The following is a 14,428-nucleotide window of genomic DNA, read 5'->3' as shown; positions in this document are numbered from 1 at the left end:
AATACGTTTACACTGTCAGTGCCATAAATTAAGAGGGTAGAAAACTTGAATAGATGTCACATTAAAGTGATGACACTAAAAGGAGATAAGAGGATGTGGGGATGAGCTCTTTACACGTGTTCATGCTTGAGAAATGCTCATCCGTGCTGTTCAAGCAATAAGTGCGATAAAAGGAAACCCACAAATGCACCTCGTTAAACCTATTACAGAAGGTGTTTTTCTGTGGCATTAAAAAGTGTTAGTTTCCCTTTATCTAATATCATTGAATTCACACCAAACATACCATGATACATAACACAAAGGACATAATACATTGTGAAATGTTGTATCACTACAACCCCGATAGAAATGAATGCTCAATGTATTATAAAAGCTGTTGGTGTTTTGTTATTAATAAATTATAAAGTAGCATGAGTCATAACTCACACCTTTTCAACACTTCGATACTTAATAATGACATTGAAATACTACCAAACAGAAAAAGGAAATGCAGGGAATGCGTTTAGAATTTAATCAAATAGTGTACTCCTTTCTATTTGTAGGGGTTTTATTATTATTAATCTGTCACTCAGATCAAAAATAACATTTCCACACATATCGTGTTTATTTAGAAACAAGGAGTTAAAATGTAACTCCAGTGTGAAGCCTGGTGATTTTTCGATATGTATTAAAGCAAAGCAATGAAGTCTGTTACTTCCTCTACCTTATCAATTTGTGTTGCGTTCCCTTGTTGTAGGATTTTTCTATATCTACCAATCACGGAACAGAATTCTATGGTTATCAAATTACCGGTACATGTTGAGAAAAACTGTGTGTACATTTGATAGTAAAGATTGCTCGATGAAATTCAGTAATTTTATTGACATTAATATTACATGTATGTGTCAAATTCGTTATTATTTTCTGTTTTTCCTAACATGCTTTACTATCAGCAACGCAGCTGACATTCAACACATATTTCCCGGCTGTTGATTGAACTAAATAGGCACAAAATTTGTGATTAATTTCTAAATATGAAGCTAAATGGAAAATATCGTTGTCCAACCGGAACCTCGCACCTGCTTCAGCGCGTGTTGAGAAGCGCTGAAACCTTTTGATTTGACTGACATGAGAAACTCAATATTACGAGCAGCACTTTAAGGCAACACGTCTCGATACAGGAAGTCTGTAAACTTTTCAGCGTAGTGGCAAACTTGTTATGCCCGTCGGATACGTCCTGCGTGACGTGCTTGTGGTGTTCTAGTGTGTGGGAGGCAGAGTATGGTCGGACCGCGACAGAGACACTATCGTGAGGCTTCATGGTGATTATACCGGGAAATTAGAGTGGATATATGCGGCAGATACACAGATAGCCGCTGGTGTGGACGCTGATAGCTTAAACGCTTGTCACTGTTGCGTTGCGAGACTGCGGAACATCGATATGTGGGAACAGGAGGAATTCGCGAAACACTGGAGGAATGAGTTCCCCGATGGAGAAGTGCCCCAGATGAACTTGAACTCCGTGGAGGATATCGAATCTGAGCTGGAGCTGTGTAAAAACAACCTAAAAAGGCTCCAGAAGGCTCTGGCGGAGGAGAAATTCAAGGTGATCTACCTGCAGACCACGGTGTCTCGACAGAAGAGGAGCGACCCGGAAAGGTTTGACGGCAAGGATGAAAACTTCAACGCCGAAACGTTTGGCCACGCCAAGACGGGAAACTTCAGGAAATCTCCTCGGGATGATGAATGCGACGGGCAGAGGATTAAAGTGTGTGACCCCGAAGGAGTGAAGCCTCCACCGGCAGGTAGCACAGCGGGGATCACCATCGCCTTCAGCCGGGATCGAAGTAAATTCAGCGGGAGGATGGGGAAGCCGGTCCCCATCCCTGTCCCGCCTCGGAAGCCCAGCTTTCAGAAGGCAGGCTCCACCAAAACGGGAGTCCGTCCACCGATTGACAGCGAGATGGGCAGCGATCGGGAATATGAGGATGCGGAGCTGAATGAGAATTTCATCAGGAATAACTTGTTGGCACCAAAGATCATCGGGAGGGAAACCCCGAGGACGTCCGGCAGCCACCATCACAACCGACGGCCCTTCCGCCACAGCCGGGACCTGGACTCCGGGGATGACGGCAGGCTGTCCCCGTCCTTCCATCACATTCACCGCACAGCCTCCAGAGGCTCCGGGTGCAGCACCCCCGACAGGAGGAGTGATGGGGACCTGAGCTCCGACCATGACGACTCCTCCTCTGCAGGTAGAAATAATCAGTGAGATGATGCCACTGTTTGTTGTTACAGCTGGTAATAAAAAGAGAAAAAAATCCTTCAATCAGCTTCCACCAGGTAAAATCAGGAGAAATAAAGTCAGATTAATCACCTCAGTTGGTTTCAACCAATGCATTTTACTTGGATCAGAATGTGCACACAAAAAGTCAATATTTTTGGACAGTCTCGATCACTATCCTGCAATACACATCTGCTTCAAATCGATAAAAGATGTTTATTTATGTCTGGCTCTTGTTTTCCACTGCTGTAAGTAACCATTTCCTCTGTTTGGAGTGGATAACGTTATTTTATTTTAGATTAGACTTCTACTGTGCTATTTTTCTATGCACATCACACAGTTAACTAATTTATTTCAGATTTGCAGGAGTGGATCTGTGGTTTTCTGTCCATGCACCTCTGATACAGCCTGTTAATGTATGAAGTATGTTCATCTTTTCCATTTTAAGTCTTCCTCCTGGGAACTGAGGTCTGACATTTTGGGAATAGATTTCTACGTGGTCTTGGTTACATCAGCCTCAAAGGAGCTGCGATATATTTTTGGTTGGAGCTGGAGGAACCGAAACCATTTCTGCACACATTCCTTTTTTATAGTTGGTGCAGTCCAGTAAAATTAAATTCTTCGTAGATATTTATCACATTTTTGTGTTTTGAATGATGGAGCAGATTGGACTAGTCACCACACAGTTTGTTGCATGAATACCTACACGAATGTTACTGTGATAATAGCACAGGAGAGTGATTTGCCTGAAAATTGATTTAAAGTGTGCACTAATCAGACCAGAAACCCATGTTGTGTCCGTCCATCACAGATGAGTTTGGTCTTGAGGATGTCAGCTTAATTTCTGGATGTAATTGGTATTTGATATTCGTTTGTGATGCTAGAGACTTGCTTTCATACAGAAAAAGGTTCCTTCTTATGACTGTGCTTTGAGAAACGTTCTTAGACGGGACTGTTTTGCTCATGCTGTTTTTAAATGAGCTGGGAACCTTTATGTTTCGTATGAAGACATGAGCCTCTTGAGGCTAATGCTAATGCCTCATCTGCTTTACCTGTTGGAGGACTGAATCAAGTCTTTTTGAGAAGTCTTTTATTGTGTTTGCTCCAAATTGTTTTGGAACATATTTTTGGTGTAAGTTTCAAAATTATTTATAATGATCCATTAAGATGATATAACATTTTTGATTCAGAAAGTTGGGAGAATATATCAGAGTAACTTAAACAGGATGAAATGACTTGGTAGTTCTTTCGAATATACTGTCCCTATCTCTAAAAGCACTCGCAAGTCATTCCATATTTCATCTGCATGTATGGGAATGGTGTCCAGTGCTTCATCTAACTCTCTAGATGAAGTGAAACAAGAATATGTCCCAAAATGGGGAAATGTAAATTTTCAGTCCATCAGAAAGATATGAGCAGAGTTCACAGGTTAACAGTTGTAGTATTATAGAATTATAGTATTATAACACAATGGATCGGAACTGTAAGTCTATTATCCAAGAGAAGATTTATTCTAATGGTTAATATAATAACTAAAATGCCAATCCAGGAAGCAGGATTCACACGGATCAGCTGTGGTCATACTTCTGGACTTCCTCATGGAAGTGTGGCAATACTGACCAAGATTGTCTCAGTATCATGAGTGTTTTTCTAGTGCCTGAGGTTTCATGTTTTTATATGTGTTATTTAGATTCACTTTGTGATAGGATTTTGGGAATGTTCAGTATCTGAAGGAATAATCTCAAAGTATGTATTTTCAGGTGGCAGGATTCAGGTGATTCCTCTGTGGAGCAAGACTTTTGTTTGACTGGATGTGGAAACTGTATTAAGCAAAAACGTGAAAACCTTTTTTATGTCATATTTGAGAGCTGTCATTTAAAGATAAACATATGTTGAAATATGGTGCTTTATCAAGGTGATCTGAATGTGACTGTGACAGAAAGCCGCTGCACATGATTCAGTCTGACAGTGTCTAGAACTAGTGTGCTATCTCAAACACAACGCTGGTTGGATTCCATTCCATTGTTGGGGGGTTGGAGGATGTGTTTTCCCACTCACATGTTGCTCAGGAAAGGAAAGCTCTTACTGTAAGGGGTCTTAATGGCTTCCATCTTTTTTGTCCTGTAGGATATTAATGTTTTGATAATCAGTGAAACGTCTTAATTGTGGCTGAAAAGAATGGAGGGTGTGTTGAGTTGTGGGAAGACAGTTTCAGGCAGTGACGTCAAGATGTCTCCGTCTTGATTGCTTGGTATTATGGGATGCTGCTTTCATTCACTCCCACACTCTTTTTACACAACAGTGGTGGGCTCATGCCAGGGGTCTTGCTCATCCTGATGTCTTTGTGCAGCGTGGTGTTTGCTGGGAAGTGGTCACCCATCGGGTCATGTGTGAATGAAGCCATTGGTCTGGCCTCTCTATTTGCTTCCTGAATCACCTCTGATTCATAGCAGAGTTCCTCCAAACCTGGAATATTTCACTGTTATTTCAAGACCGCCAAAGATTTGTGGACTTTTGATGACTCCAAAAATGTGACTGAGCCAGCCTGAAAAAGAAAAATCGTTTTCGTTGGTGTTTGTGTTGCAGTAGTTTTGTTCCATTTCGATGAGGTGTCCTTCCTTGAGTGTAATAACTTTATTTTTAGTTCACAGCATCTTTGATCTGCTCAGAGCTATTTATTTTTCTCCTGGGCTCACAAGAAATTGCGATGACTCACAGTTGAACTGGTGATAAAGCGTCAACCTGGCGGGAACGACGTGACGGTTACCTTTCAGGTCACGGGGTTGGTTAATTCAGAGCTGACGCTCGTCGGCCATTTGGTTTGTTCTGTTGTCTCATTGCCAACAGCGTGGCTCAACGGAGAGACTATTTCCTGTTCATTTAACCTGAAACGTTCCTCTTTGTGAACATCTGGTTGCTCAGAAAATATCAGTGTGAGATTTAAACGCTGTTTCAATACAGAGTCCACCACAATTTCCTGTGCAGATCTGTAGGAGTTTAGAGGGTTAAAGAAATTAAATTTAAATCTTATGCATTTGACACTTGCAAAGCCTGATTTAGTCATTATTTTAAGCTATACTTTACATGGAGACTTGTTTAGGAGGAGACTTAACAAAAATGTTAACACTATAAGGACACGGTCTGTATTTGTGTTCTGGACTGTGGAGTTATAATCATGGGGGAAGTCTATGAATTAACAGATGTGTGGTACTTTTTAGCCATATTTGATCATAATGTAAGTCTCGGTGTCTAAAAGCACACACTCTTGCTGCTGTTTGTGAGGGGATGAATGACATGACAGTGGAATGCATTCATGGGTCTCCTCTCAGATCTCCTCTCACGGCGTTCTGTTGCATGCAATCAGGCCGTCACTGCAAACGATCTGAACGCTCACTACGGATGTGCACTTGTGCACGACACTGCTGTAATGCACTGAAGCTGTATCACCAGGCAGCCCTGACAACACATGCTGTGTCATAGTGCTGCTCGGTGCAGCGTTCACATTTCCCTGTATGATGAGAGGAACGGGGCAGGTGGGTGAGATGTGGTGAGGCTGGGGTTGTTGGGTTTTTTTTGTGGTCAGTGTTGTTTGCCTGGTAAATGAAGGTGTTAAGTCAACACCCGGGTAGAAAAAAAAAGAAACGGTGATCCAACCTGTTCTTGTCACTCTTCTACAGTTGTTGTTGCATATGACACACATATTTCTTCTTTCCCTGGGTTGGCTGCTCTCCCCCAGCGGGACGTGCCCAGACCCGTTGTGAGCATGTGCACCAGGCGAGCCAAGCCTGTCAGACTGATTGCATGTTAGCACTCTATGGTGTGAACGGCATCTCAGACTATCGGGTGTGTTAGCTCCTTTCTCATGGTCCTGTTAATTGAAAATGTCAGCCTCTTTTGCCTCAGTGAACAGCAGGCGTGTGAATGTAGTTCTGGGTTCTACGCGTTATTACTGAACGGCGTGACAGCTCCTGTTACCTGCCTGCTGGTAAGGTAAATAAGGGGTGTATTCCTGCTGCAGACCATCCTGGTCCTTCAGCTGTTCCTGAACAGTTTTGTTTTTTTGTTTTTTTTGCTGCATAGTCCTGCTAGAAGAGGTCGCTGACATCGGGAATGTCGTTGCCATGGGGGATGGAGGGTTTGGCGTGGTGTCCAACTATGTTTATATGGGTGGCACTAAATTAATTTCCACATGAAAGCCAGGGTGCAGCATTTTCCCAACAACGCTGCATTGTAATGATGTGATTGATGCTTTTCAGATCACCTGTCATTGGATTTTATGTCGGAGCTGATTGGAGATTTGATCACATGATTCTAATAAACAGCTCTTATGGATAAAAGCTGGTTTTAGATATGTATTTTAGCACTTAATCATCATTGATTTTTATTTTAATCCTGTTTTTAGCTCTATGTTCCACTCCAAAAAATATAATCACCTTTTTCTCCTTTCTTTTGCCTGCAATTAATATTTTGTTTTATTGAATAGAGACAATATGTAGCATAGTGGAACGTGAAGGGGTTATGATGATTCCTAAGTATTTGAAACCATGATTAGCCAATAAAATAAAAACTTTTTAAGTTGAGTGAGCAGAACCCTACTAGAATAATAAATTCAGATGGAGGTTTAGTTTGGTGCCCTTTCTCCATATAATGTTAGACTTTCCATTAATGCAAGGACAGAGTCAGGATCTGTAATATATGTTAATACATCATCTACATGAAGTGAAATCTTGCATTCTATTCTGTCTGCATCCATTATTTCAGGATCATTATAATCATTAAAGCTAATTAAAATTGTTCATTCAATGTTTATAGAAAAAAAGCAATGTGCTGAGACAGTGTCCCTGTAAACCCCACCGCCACCACCAAAATCTGAGCAACATTCATTCACTCTTACATGTGATTTAGGATTTATGAGCCATAACCCACTTCATAAATGTTGTCTTAGCTGCATGCATTTTACAAGGAAATTACTAGCTCATCTAATTATCATACAAAAGACTTTGTATTTAATCGTGTTCTCTTGCTGCATGTTAATATACGTAGACCTACCTCCATGTATCATTGCATTCTTCTCTGCCATGGATGAAGCCAGTCTTGTCTGGTGTAGTTTGTAGTTGAATTTTGTAGTAACTTTTTAGCTGGTTATCTATTTTTGATCAATACATAACAAACTGACCTGTATCCCTCAAAGAGTTTGGTCATTTCCCTCTTTATGAATCACTGTTATAAAGACCTGACCACATACTTGCAGGATGTCTTTGGAGAGAGTGTGATATTAGGTCAGATCACCTATGAAGTGCTCATAGAACACCTCTTCACCTCCACTTCATGAACCTTTTAAAGTCCAAATCACTCAGGAGTGATGAGCCACATTCTGAGGTGTGTATCGATTCTCCAGAATGCTGTCTTTGTGTGTCAGGTCATAAATTAAACCCATAGTGCCTTTCACTGCTGGAGGAGGTTGAATGTCTGTATAGGAGGTGTTTTCTGCATTGGGTGCTGGAAAACTGTTTTGATGTGAAAGGTCCATTTATGTGAAAGAGTACCAAAATATATTACAAAACGGGTTGGTTTTATAATCTGAGTACTGTATCTATATTTGTCAGGAATAATTTGGCCCAATAAGTCACCTGTTGCCCCCCCATAGAGATTATACAGGCACAGGTCAAGTCCAAACTGGTTGGCTCAGACTCATTGTGTGAAGCACTCAGAGATGATTATAACAGCACTAAGAGCATGTTGTAAAATTTTTTAGATCATAGCAAATTATATGTTTAAAATACATAAAACAAGTCAGCAACATTAGACTCTAAAACGTCAAAAATCACCAGTTCCTGTCTTCTGTTGAGTCCAAGGGACAAACACTTAAGTCCTGTTCAGAAGACTTGAGTGACCTGCTGGTTGGAGCAAGTCAGATATGTACATGTACCAGACTAGGATGGCTCCTGTCACAACAATAGCCTTCAGATTAGTCCTATATGTAATGGATAGGCAGTATAAGAAAATAATATGGGTATCGTGGGTCATCTTGTAGGACTTTAATATTTGCTGCATCATTCAAACAGAACTCATCAAGTCAGGTTTGTTTAAATGCATGGATGATCAGTTGACACTGATATGCTACAGCAGACCTTTAAGATCTATGAAGAGTTTTTAAAATAAAGACATGTGCACATCGCAATTTGATATGTTGATTGAGACGCCCCGTCTGATCAAAGATTAGGCCTGAGGAGAAACCCAACACACCAAGCAACACTGGAGGTTGTGTAACACGATGCAATGATAAACATCTTTTGGTCCGTGTTTAACTTTCAGATGTCGTTAGTCATCCTGTTCTTGATGAGCAAAACGACTGGTTTCTCACAACACAGTGAGACTATGAAAGATTTACTCAGAACACAAATTCTGTTGGTGGCTTTGAAGGCTTTATATACTACTATTTGAGGACTGACTCGTCCCCGTGTTACCTTGGTGATGAAGGTCTCACTGTGGCTGCACAGACAGGATGCATCTGCGATAGAAGAGGAGGTGTGGATTGTAGCGTCATCCCTTATCGTGTATTTGTGAGTTGTGAGATGCAAGGCCAGGATTTAAGAGTGCACACGAGAGCCATGTACAGTATTTGTGTCCTTATCCCCTGCAAGTAGTCCCATGCCCCCCCTTGAGTCGGCCCATCTGATTTTTACAGAAGAGACAAAACTGCTCCATCTATTTTTGCTGTCTTTAGATCGTAGCTTGGAGGTAGGATTTCACGCGGGGGAATACAGAAGTACGGGAAACACAAAGTCAATATTGATGTGAAAATCTCTCTAGTTTCCATTTCAGTTGAGTTTTGCCGCTGCAAAATAAAGGCACCAGTGTCAATAGTGGTTTTCCTGTCAGTTGACTTTATACGTCTCTCTGAAACGCTGTCAACGTTAGAAAGGACTTCCTCTTAATCTGAAATCAGAGCAAATTTATGGTCTTAAAAATCTATAGGGTGTAGGTGCAGTGCATAAGGCCCACAATGCCTTGCATTCAATTCTCACATAGCGTCAATGGATGCACATGACAGCATGTTCCCCATACTATCATTATTATATCATTAACATTATTCACCACCCATAATAAAGGGTGGTATTTTATAATTTCTAATTTTTTCTTAGTTTGCTTTCCAACCTGAAATCTTTGGCAAGCCGGAAAAATAATAGAAATCTAACTTGTTATAAATGCTTATAGAGGAGGATGGTGCGCTAAATGTTCGGCACACATGTTGTGATCACAATATCAGACTGTCCCTGAATGCCGATTTTGTCGTCTCCCTGCTGGTGTGCGAATTTCACACAATGACAGTGTTACTGCATCAGATGGTATCCAGAAGAAAACTGTTTTTAGGGCCTACTTTAAGGAAATTCATGTTTTTAGCTTTTATAGATGCCTGATTTTTGTCCTGACTTTACCTCCTTTATGCCCTTCACACACAAGGTTAATGTCACTCCGTGCTACAAGAAGTCATCTCTTGGCAGGTTGTCACCCTGTCCCAGTTTTGTCTTTCTCAAGGAAGCTATTTTTGGTCATCAGTGAGACGGCAGGGAATAAAATTGTGAAACATGGTGGACTCCAAAGTGTGATCATTTCAAATGCAAGTGCAAAGAATACGAAGGCCTTCACGGTGCATTGCTTATTGTCGCGTGTGCACCCGTTTCACTTCCTCCAGTGACAAAAATAACCAAATACGTGATCTGGAAGATTTGCATGAGTGGTGTCATAGAAACCACTCAGTTCTCTACCTGTGCCGCAGCATTAGAATAAAGCATTGGTTTCTGGACCGAGGCATTCTGGAAGGGAAAGCTTGGCTCGTCGGTTGTCTACGCTGTACTCCTTGTAAGAGAAAGGAAAGAAGCGCTTGAGTTTCATGTCATATGAGCTCCTGAAGTAGGTATTGAGTGTCTTTGTGGATAACCCCGTGTGGAAACCGTAGATACAGGTGTTTTCAGCACAGGTCAAGGTTCAAAAGCATTGGTATAACATGATATATAGATGGCGATTCCTCCAGGAGATGGCTGTCTTCCTCCCATTGAGATCCAGCTACTTGTTGTTGTTCAGGAACTCCAGGAAAAGATGCTGTTTGTTGGTAGATTGTTGTAAGTGCTTGATAGTCTTGGCATGCAAACCGAGAGCAATCAACACCGTGTCCTGTTTGTGTTGTTACAGGTCACTCTACGGACATTAAATGTTTGCTCTGGCTCTTTAGGCCTCCACAGGTTCACAGCAGACACTTGCTGGTTTGTTCTGCTGCAGTTTGAGGTGAGGTGGGAAGAAATACTGTTAAGCCTTCCCCTCTGTAGAGTCCACGAACCAGAGCACGAACCTTCTTGAGTAAATTGATGATGGCAGTGTTCTAGTGGCCATTTTTTGTTAATCTTTGGGCGTATCATAAAAGACTATAGAGAATTGTGATTGATGACTAATGTACAGATGAGTTTTTTTCCACATAACTCTCGGGTTCAGTGAACTAACGGATGCAAACATTCCTTAAAACACTGAAAACAGATTACTTGAACGAATGCATAATTTTGTGTATCCTGGTGACGACGCACATCAACCTTTCAAGCCCATGCCTCTGCAGCAATATCACATATTTTATCAGACGCTGTTTATTTCCACCAATAATTAGAGTAGGAACCCAGTTAGAGATTTAAATCTTCTTTTTAAAGGAAGTTTAGGCCAGAACTGTCACTGCTGGATACTGAACTCAAATAATTCAGATGTCTGCAGGTAAGTTTTCTCACATGATTTGCACCCCTTCGCACGTGTGACAGAATGTTGGTGTTAGCTCGCCCCCAGGTGGACATCTTGAGTAATGCCAGCTTTTCATTTATCTAATTTCAATTCATGAACGATTGTGGGATGTTGTCATCAGAACAACCATCTTTCTGTCTTTCTGTCATTCTGGTTAACTACAGGTTTTAGGTTTACGACTCTTAACATGTGAATTAAGTATGTGTGCTTTTTAGTTACTTTTTAATTACTCAATATTTCAACTTTGTTTTTTGAACTGCGAGGAGGAGGCCTAGAGAAAGACCAAAGAGGAGGTTTACGGGTGTAATGAGGGAGGACATGAAGGTGGTTGGTGTGAGAGAAGAGGAGGCAAAGGACAGGGTTAGATGGAGGAAATTGATTCGCTGTGGCGACCCCTGAAGGGAAAAGCCGAAAGGAAAAGAAGAATAAGAATATTTCAACATTTTTCACGGGAAGATGGTTTCTAGGTGAAGGAAACCAAGGTGGTCTCAGTTATGTGTAGCTGAGTGCGGTGATGTAAGAAGGATTGTGACATCTTCAGACCTTTATCTATGGATTACTGAGCTATTTGACAATCAAATTCTTAACTTACATTTTCCCATTGGCACTCCTGCGTTTCTTCATCAAGCTCTCTGTCCCCACTGAAGAACATGTGTTGACACAATCCTTACACTAGAGGGCAGTAGTTCTGTATTCAGATATCAGTACCACCGGTCTCCTTTATCAGTTGTGTGTGTGTGTGTGTGGGGGGGGGCATTTCTGTTTATCTGGTGTCTGTCCAATCACAGCGGGATTCAGATGATTTCCACATTGACCTCAATAGATCAAAGTGAATTCAGCTGGCATGGAATGAATTCTCTCTCTCTCCCTCCCTCTCTTTCTCTCTCTCTATCTCTCTCTCTCTCTCTCTCTCTCCCTCCCTCTCTTTCTCTCTCTCTCTCTCTCTCTCTCTCTCTCTCACACACACACACACTTCTCTGGATCTCTTTGTCCCCTCTTCTGTCCGTCTCCTTGACACAAACAGACATTTGATTATGTTCTGTTTAAGCAGACCTGATCTTATCAGCCATTGGCGGCCGGTTAAATGTAGAAGCAGCAGACACACAGGTATGTCACACTGGGTTGCTGCACATAATTGAATAATGAAGGAGCTGTGGGGGAGATCCAGAGCGAGTGAGAGGTGAGAGGAAACATGGTGATGCAGAACACACGCTGAGACGCTTCCTTCTGTCAGAATGGCGTCAATGAGGAGAGCTGGGCTGTAATGGAGAATCCCTTAGAGAGCATCCTCATAGCAGGACAATAAGTTTATTTTCAAAACTCACAATATGGAATTAATTAAAAAATAATATTGCTCTGACTGGAACGAGGTAGAGACAATCTGTGCAGCTGATGAGTGTCATCACCTCATTCCACCTTCAAATAAATAAATAAATAAAGCTACCAGAGCACGATAATAAACAATAAAACACGCCCCAGATGATTTCAGGCATTCACATTTAACTAGCAGACGCTCATCACCGGTGCACTCTGGGCTTTTTAATAATGCATAGTCATTTTTCATCTCTGCTGCCACCCCCCACCCCCCAACCCCTCCCAAAACAAAGGACGTGTCTGAAAATTATGGAGCCGGAGAACGTTGTCAAACACAGTAAATACAGGTAACTGATGATGTTAGAACATCATGAAGATTCTTTTTGTAATTGGCTCAGTTAATAACATCAATTCAATTCAAACATAGCGTAATTTGCAGCTATGCTATTAGTATTAGATATATCTCACCTCAATCAGATGCATACTATATATAATGTATATGTTTAACCAAAGACCTGCAAATCAAGAACATCCCAGCAGTCCTACCTCTGCATTGTGAGGTTGTTAGCATGCTGCATTAACATTGTTTGTTTAAATGCAGAGTCACTAAAGAGGGTGAGCTCTTTATTCTTATTTCCAGCCTCACACTTTAGATGTAAATTCTATTTTAAACTAGATTTGCTTTATTATGTCTATTGTCAAACAATTTATATCAATTTTATCTTTTCATTATTGACTCATTTTCTTCTTCTCCATTTGCCAACACTGATTTAATTTAGCTGGAATAATATCTGTGGGTTCTGTTGTGCTCCAGTGCTCTAATGGTAGTACAGAGGTCTACTTCCTGTCTGTAGCCCCGCCCCCTGTCACTCTCATGGCACATGCACTTACAGATCAGCGGAGCTGGACGTCCGTTTAAGGTGGGATGGGTTGGGGGGTCGTGCAGGAGCAGCTTGTTTAAGTGGAGTTTTGCACATTTACATTTTACTTCCTTTGCACTGAAACCCCTTGTTGTTTCCGTGACGAGCTGAGGGAGGGAGGAAACGGGTGGAGGTGGGGTGGGGGGGGGGCATCAGACACCACCTCTGACCGGGTGAGGTGATTTCAGACTCAGTCCGTCCCGGAGGTGACCCCCACGCAATGAAACGTCTTCCCTGGAACAGAAATAATCTAATTTTCCTGACATTTAAAATTATGAGTTGAAGCCAAGATCTTATCTGTTTGCTCAATCCTCCTGCTTGGCCTTTATTCAAACACTTACACACACATGACACACCCACACACACACTCACACACACATACACTCTTGCTGAATCTTGACCTTTTATAAAGAATGAGCCCTCCCCCAGCTGTTCTTACCTGAACCAAAGGTGTTTGTGTTGTTTTTTTGTTATTTTTTCAAAGTGCTGCAGAGACACTTAGTAACGGCCCTTTTTACTCCACAGCTTGACAGCCCATTAATATTTGATCACCACACAATCGCGATGCTTCGAGAAGAGTAATATGCAGCCTGGTGTGTTAGCGTACGTGGAGTGTGTGTATTTGGCACTGCCCTTTGAATGATGGAAGACTTCAGCAGGGAGGAATTCAGGCAAACGCTCAGGACGGCCTTGAGTTCGGTCGTGCACGGCGGCGTCTTGCTGCCACGCGTTCCAGCGAGATTTCATGGAGACTGAATACAGGATCAGCTGACATAGAGCGAGATTCACATGTGACCTCTAACCTTCAGCACGGAGTGGATGAGAGCCAATGACAGCCCAAGATGGAACCTGTAGAGGTTTTTTTATAGTCAAAAAGCTGATAAAGATGGATCAGGATTGTTAAACTGATCGATTGAGTGAGATTATGAGAATAAACAAGAATAATCTCCCTCCCAGGGAAGCCTCAGAATGCTCAGTTATCTTCTCAGATTTTTAAATACTCTGTCTTCATATGCAGTTTTTGATAGAGAAACCCCTGATGCGTGCGCAGAAGTACACATTTTTAAGGCTATAGTTGTGTGTGTGTGTGTGTGTGTGTGTGTGTGTGTGTGTGTGTGAGAGAGAGAGAGAGAGAGAGAGAGAGAGAGAA

The 14,428-nt window shown here is 41.7% G+C and overlaps 1 protein-coding gene across 1 annotated transcript in view; it reads left to right on the top strand.

Annotated features, from left to right (window-relative positions):
• The first annotated feature begins 1,213 nt into the window (after positions 1-1,213).
• The window catches only part of abr (ABR activator of RhoGEF and GTPase), an 84,808-nt gene continuing 71,593 nt past the window's right edge, over positions 1,214-14,428 (top strand). The window contains exon 1 of the mRNA XM_068330326.1: positions 1,214-2,234. Within this exon, the coding sequence (XP_068186427.1) occupies positions 1,421-2,234 (814 nt within the window). The 5' untranslated portion in view covers positions 1,214-1,420. The remainder of the gene's footprint in view (positions 2,235-14,428) is intronic.

The sequence above is a fragment of the Antennarius striatus genome, chromosome 13 (assembly GCF_040054535.1).
Source record: "Antennarius striatus isolate MH-2024 chromosome 13, ASM4005453v1, whole genome shotgun sequence".
NCBI lineage: Eukaryota > Metazoa > Chordata > Actinopteri > Lophiiformes > Antennariidae > Antennarius > Antennarius striatus.
The sequence above is the reverse complement of the archived record's forward strand: the minus strand, read 5'-3'. Positions and strand labels throughout refer to the sequence as shown.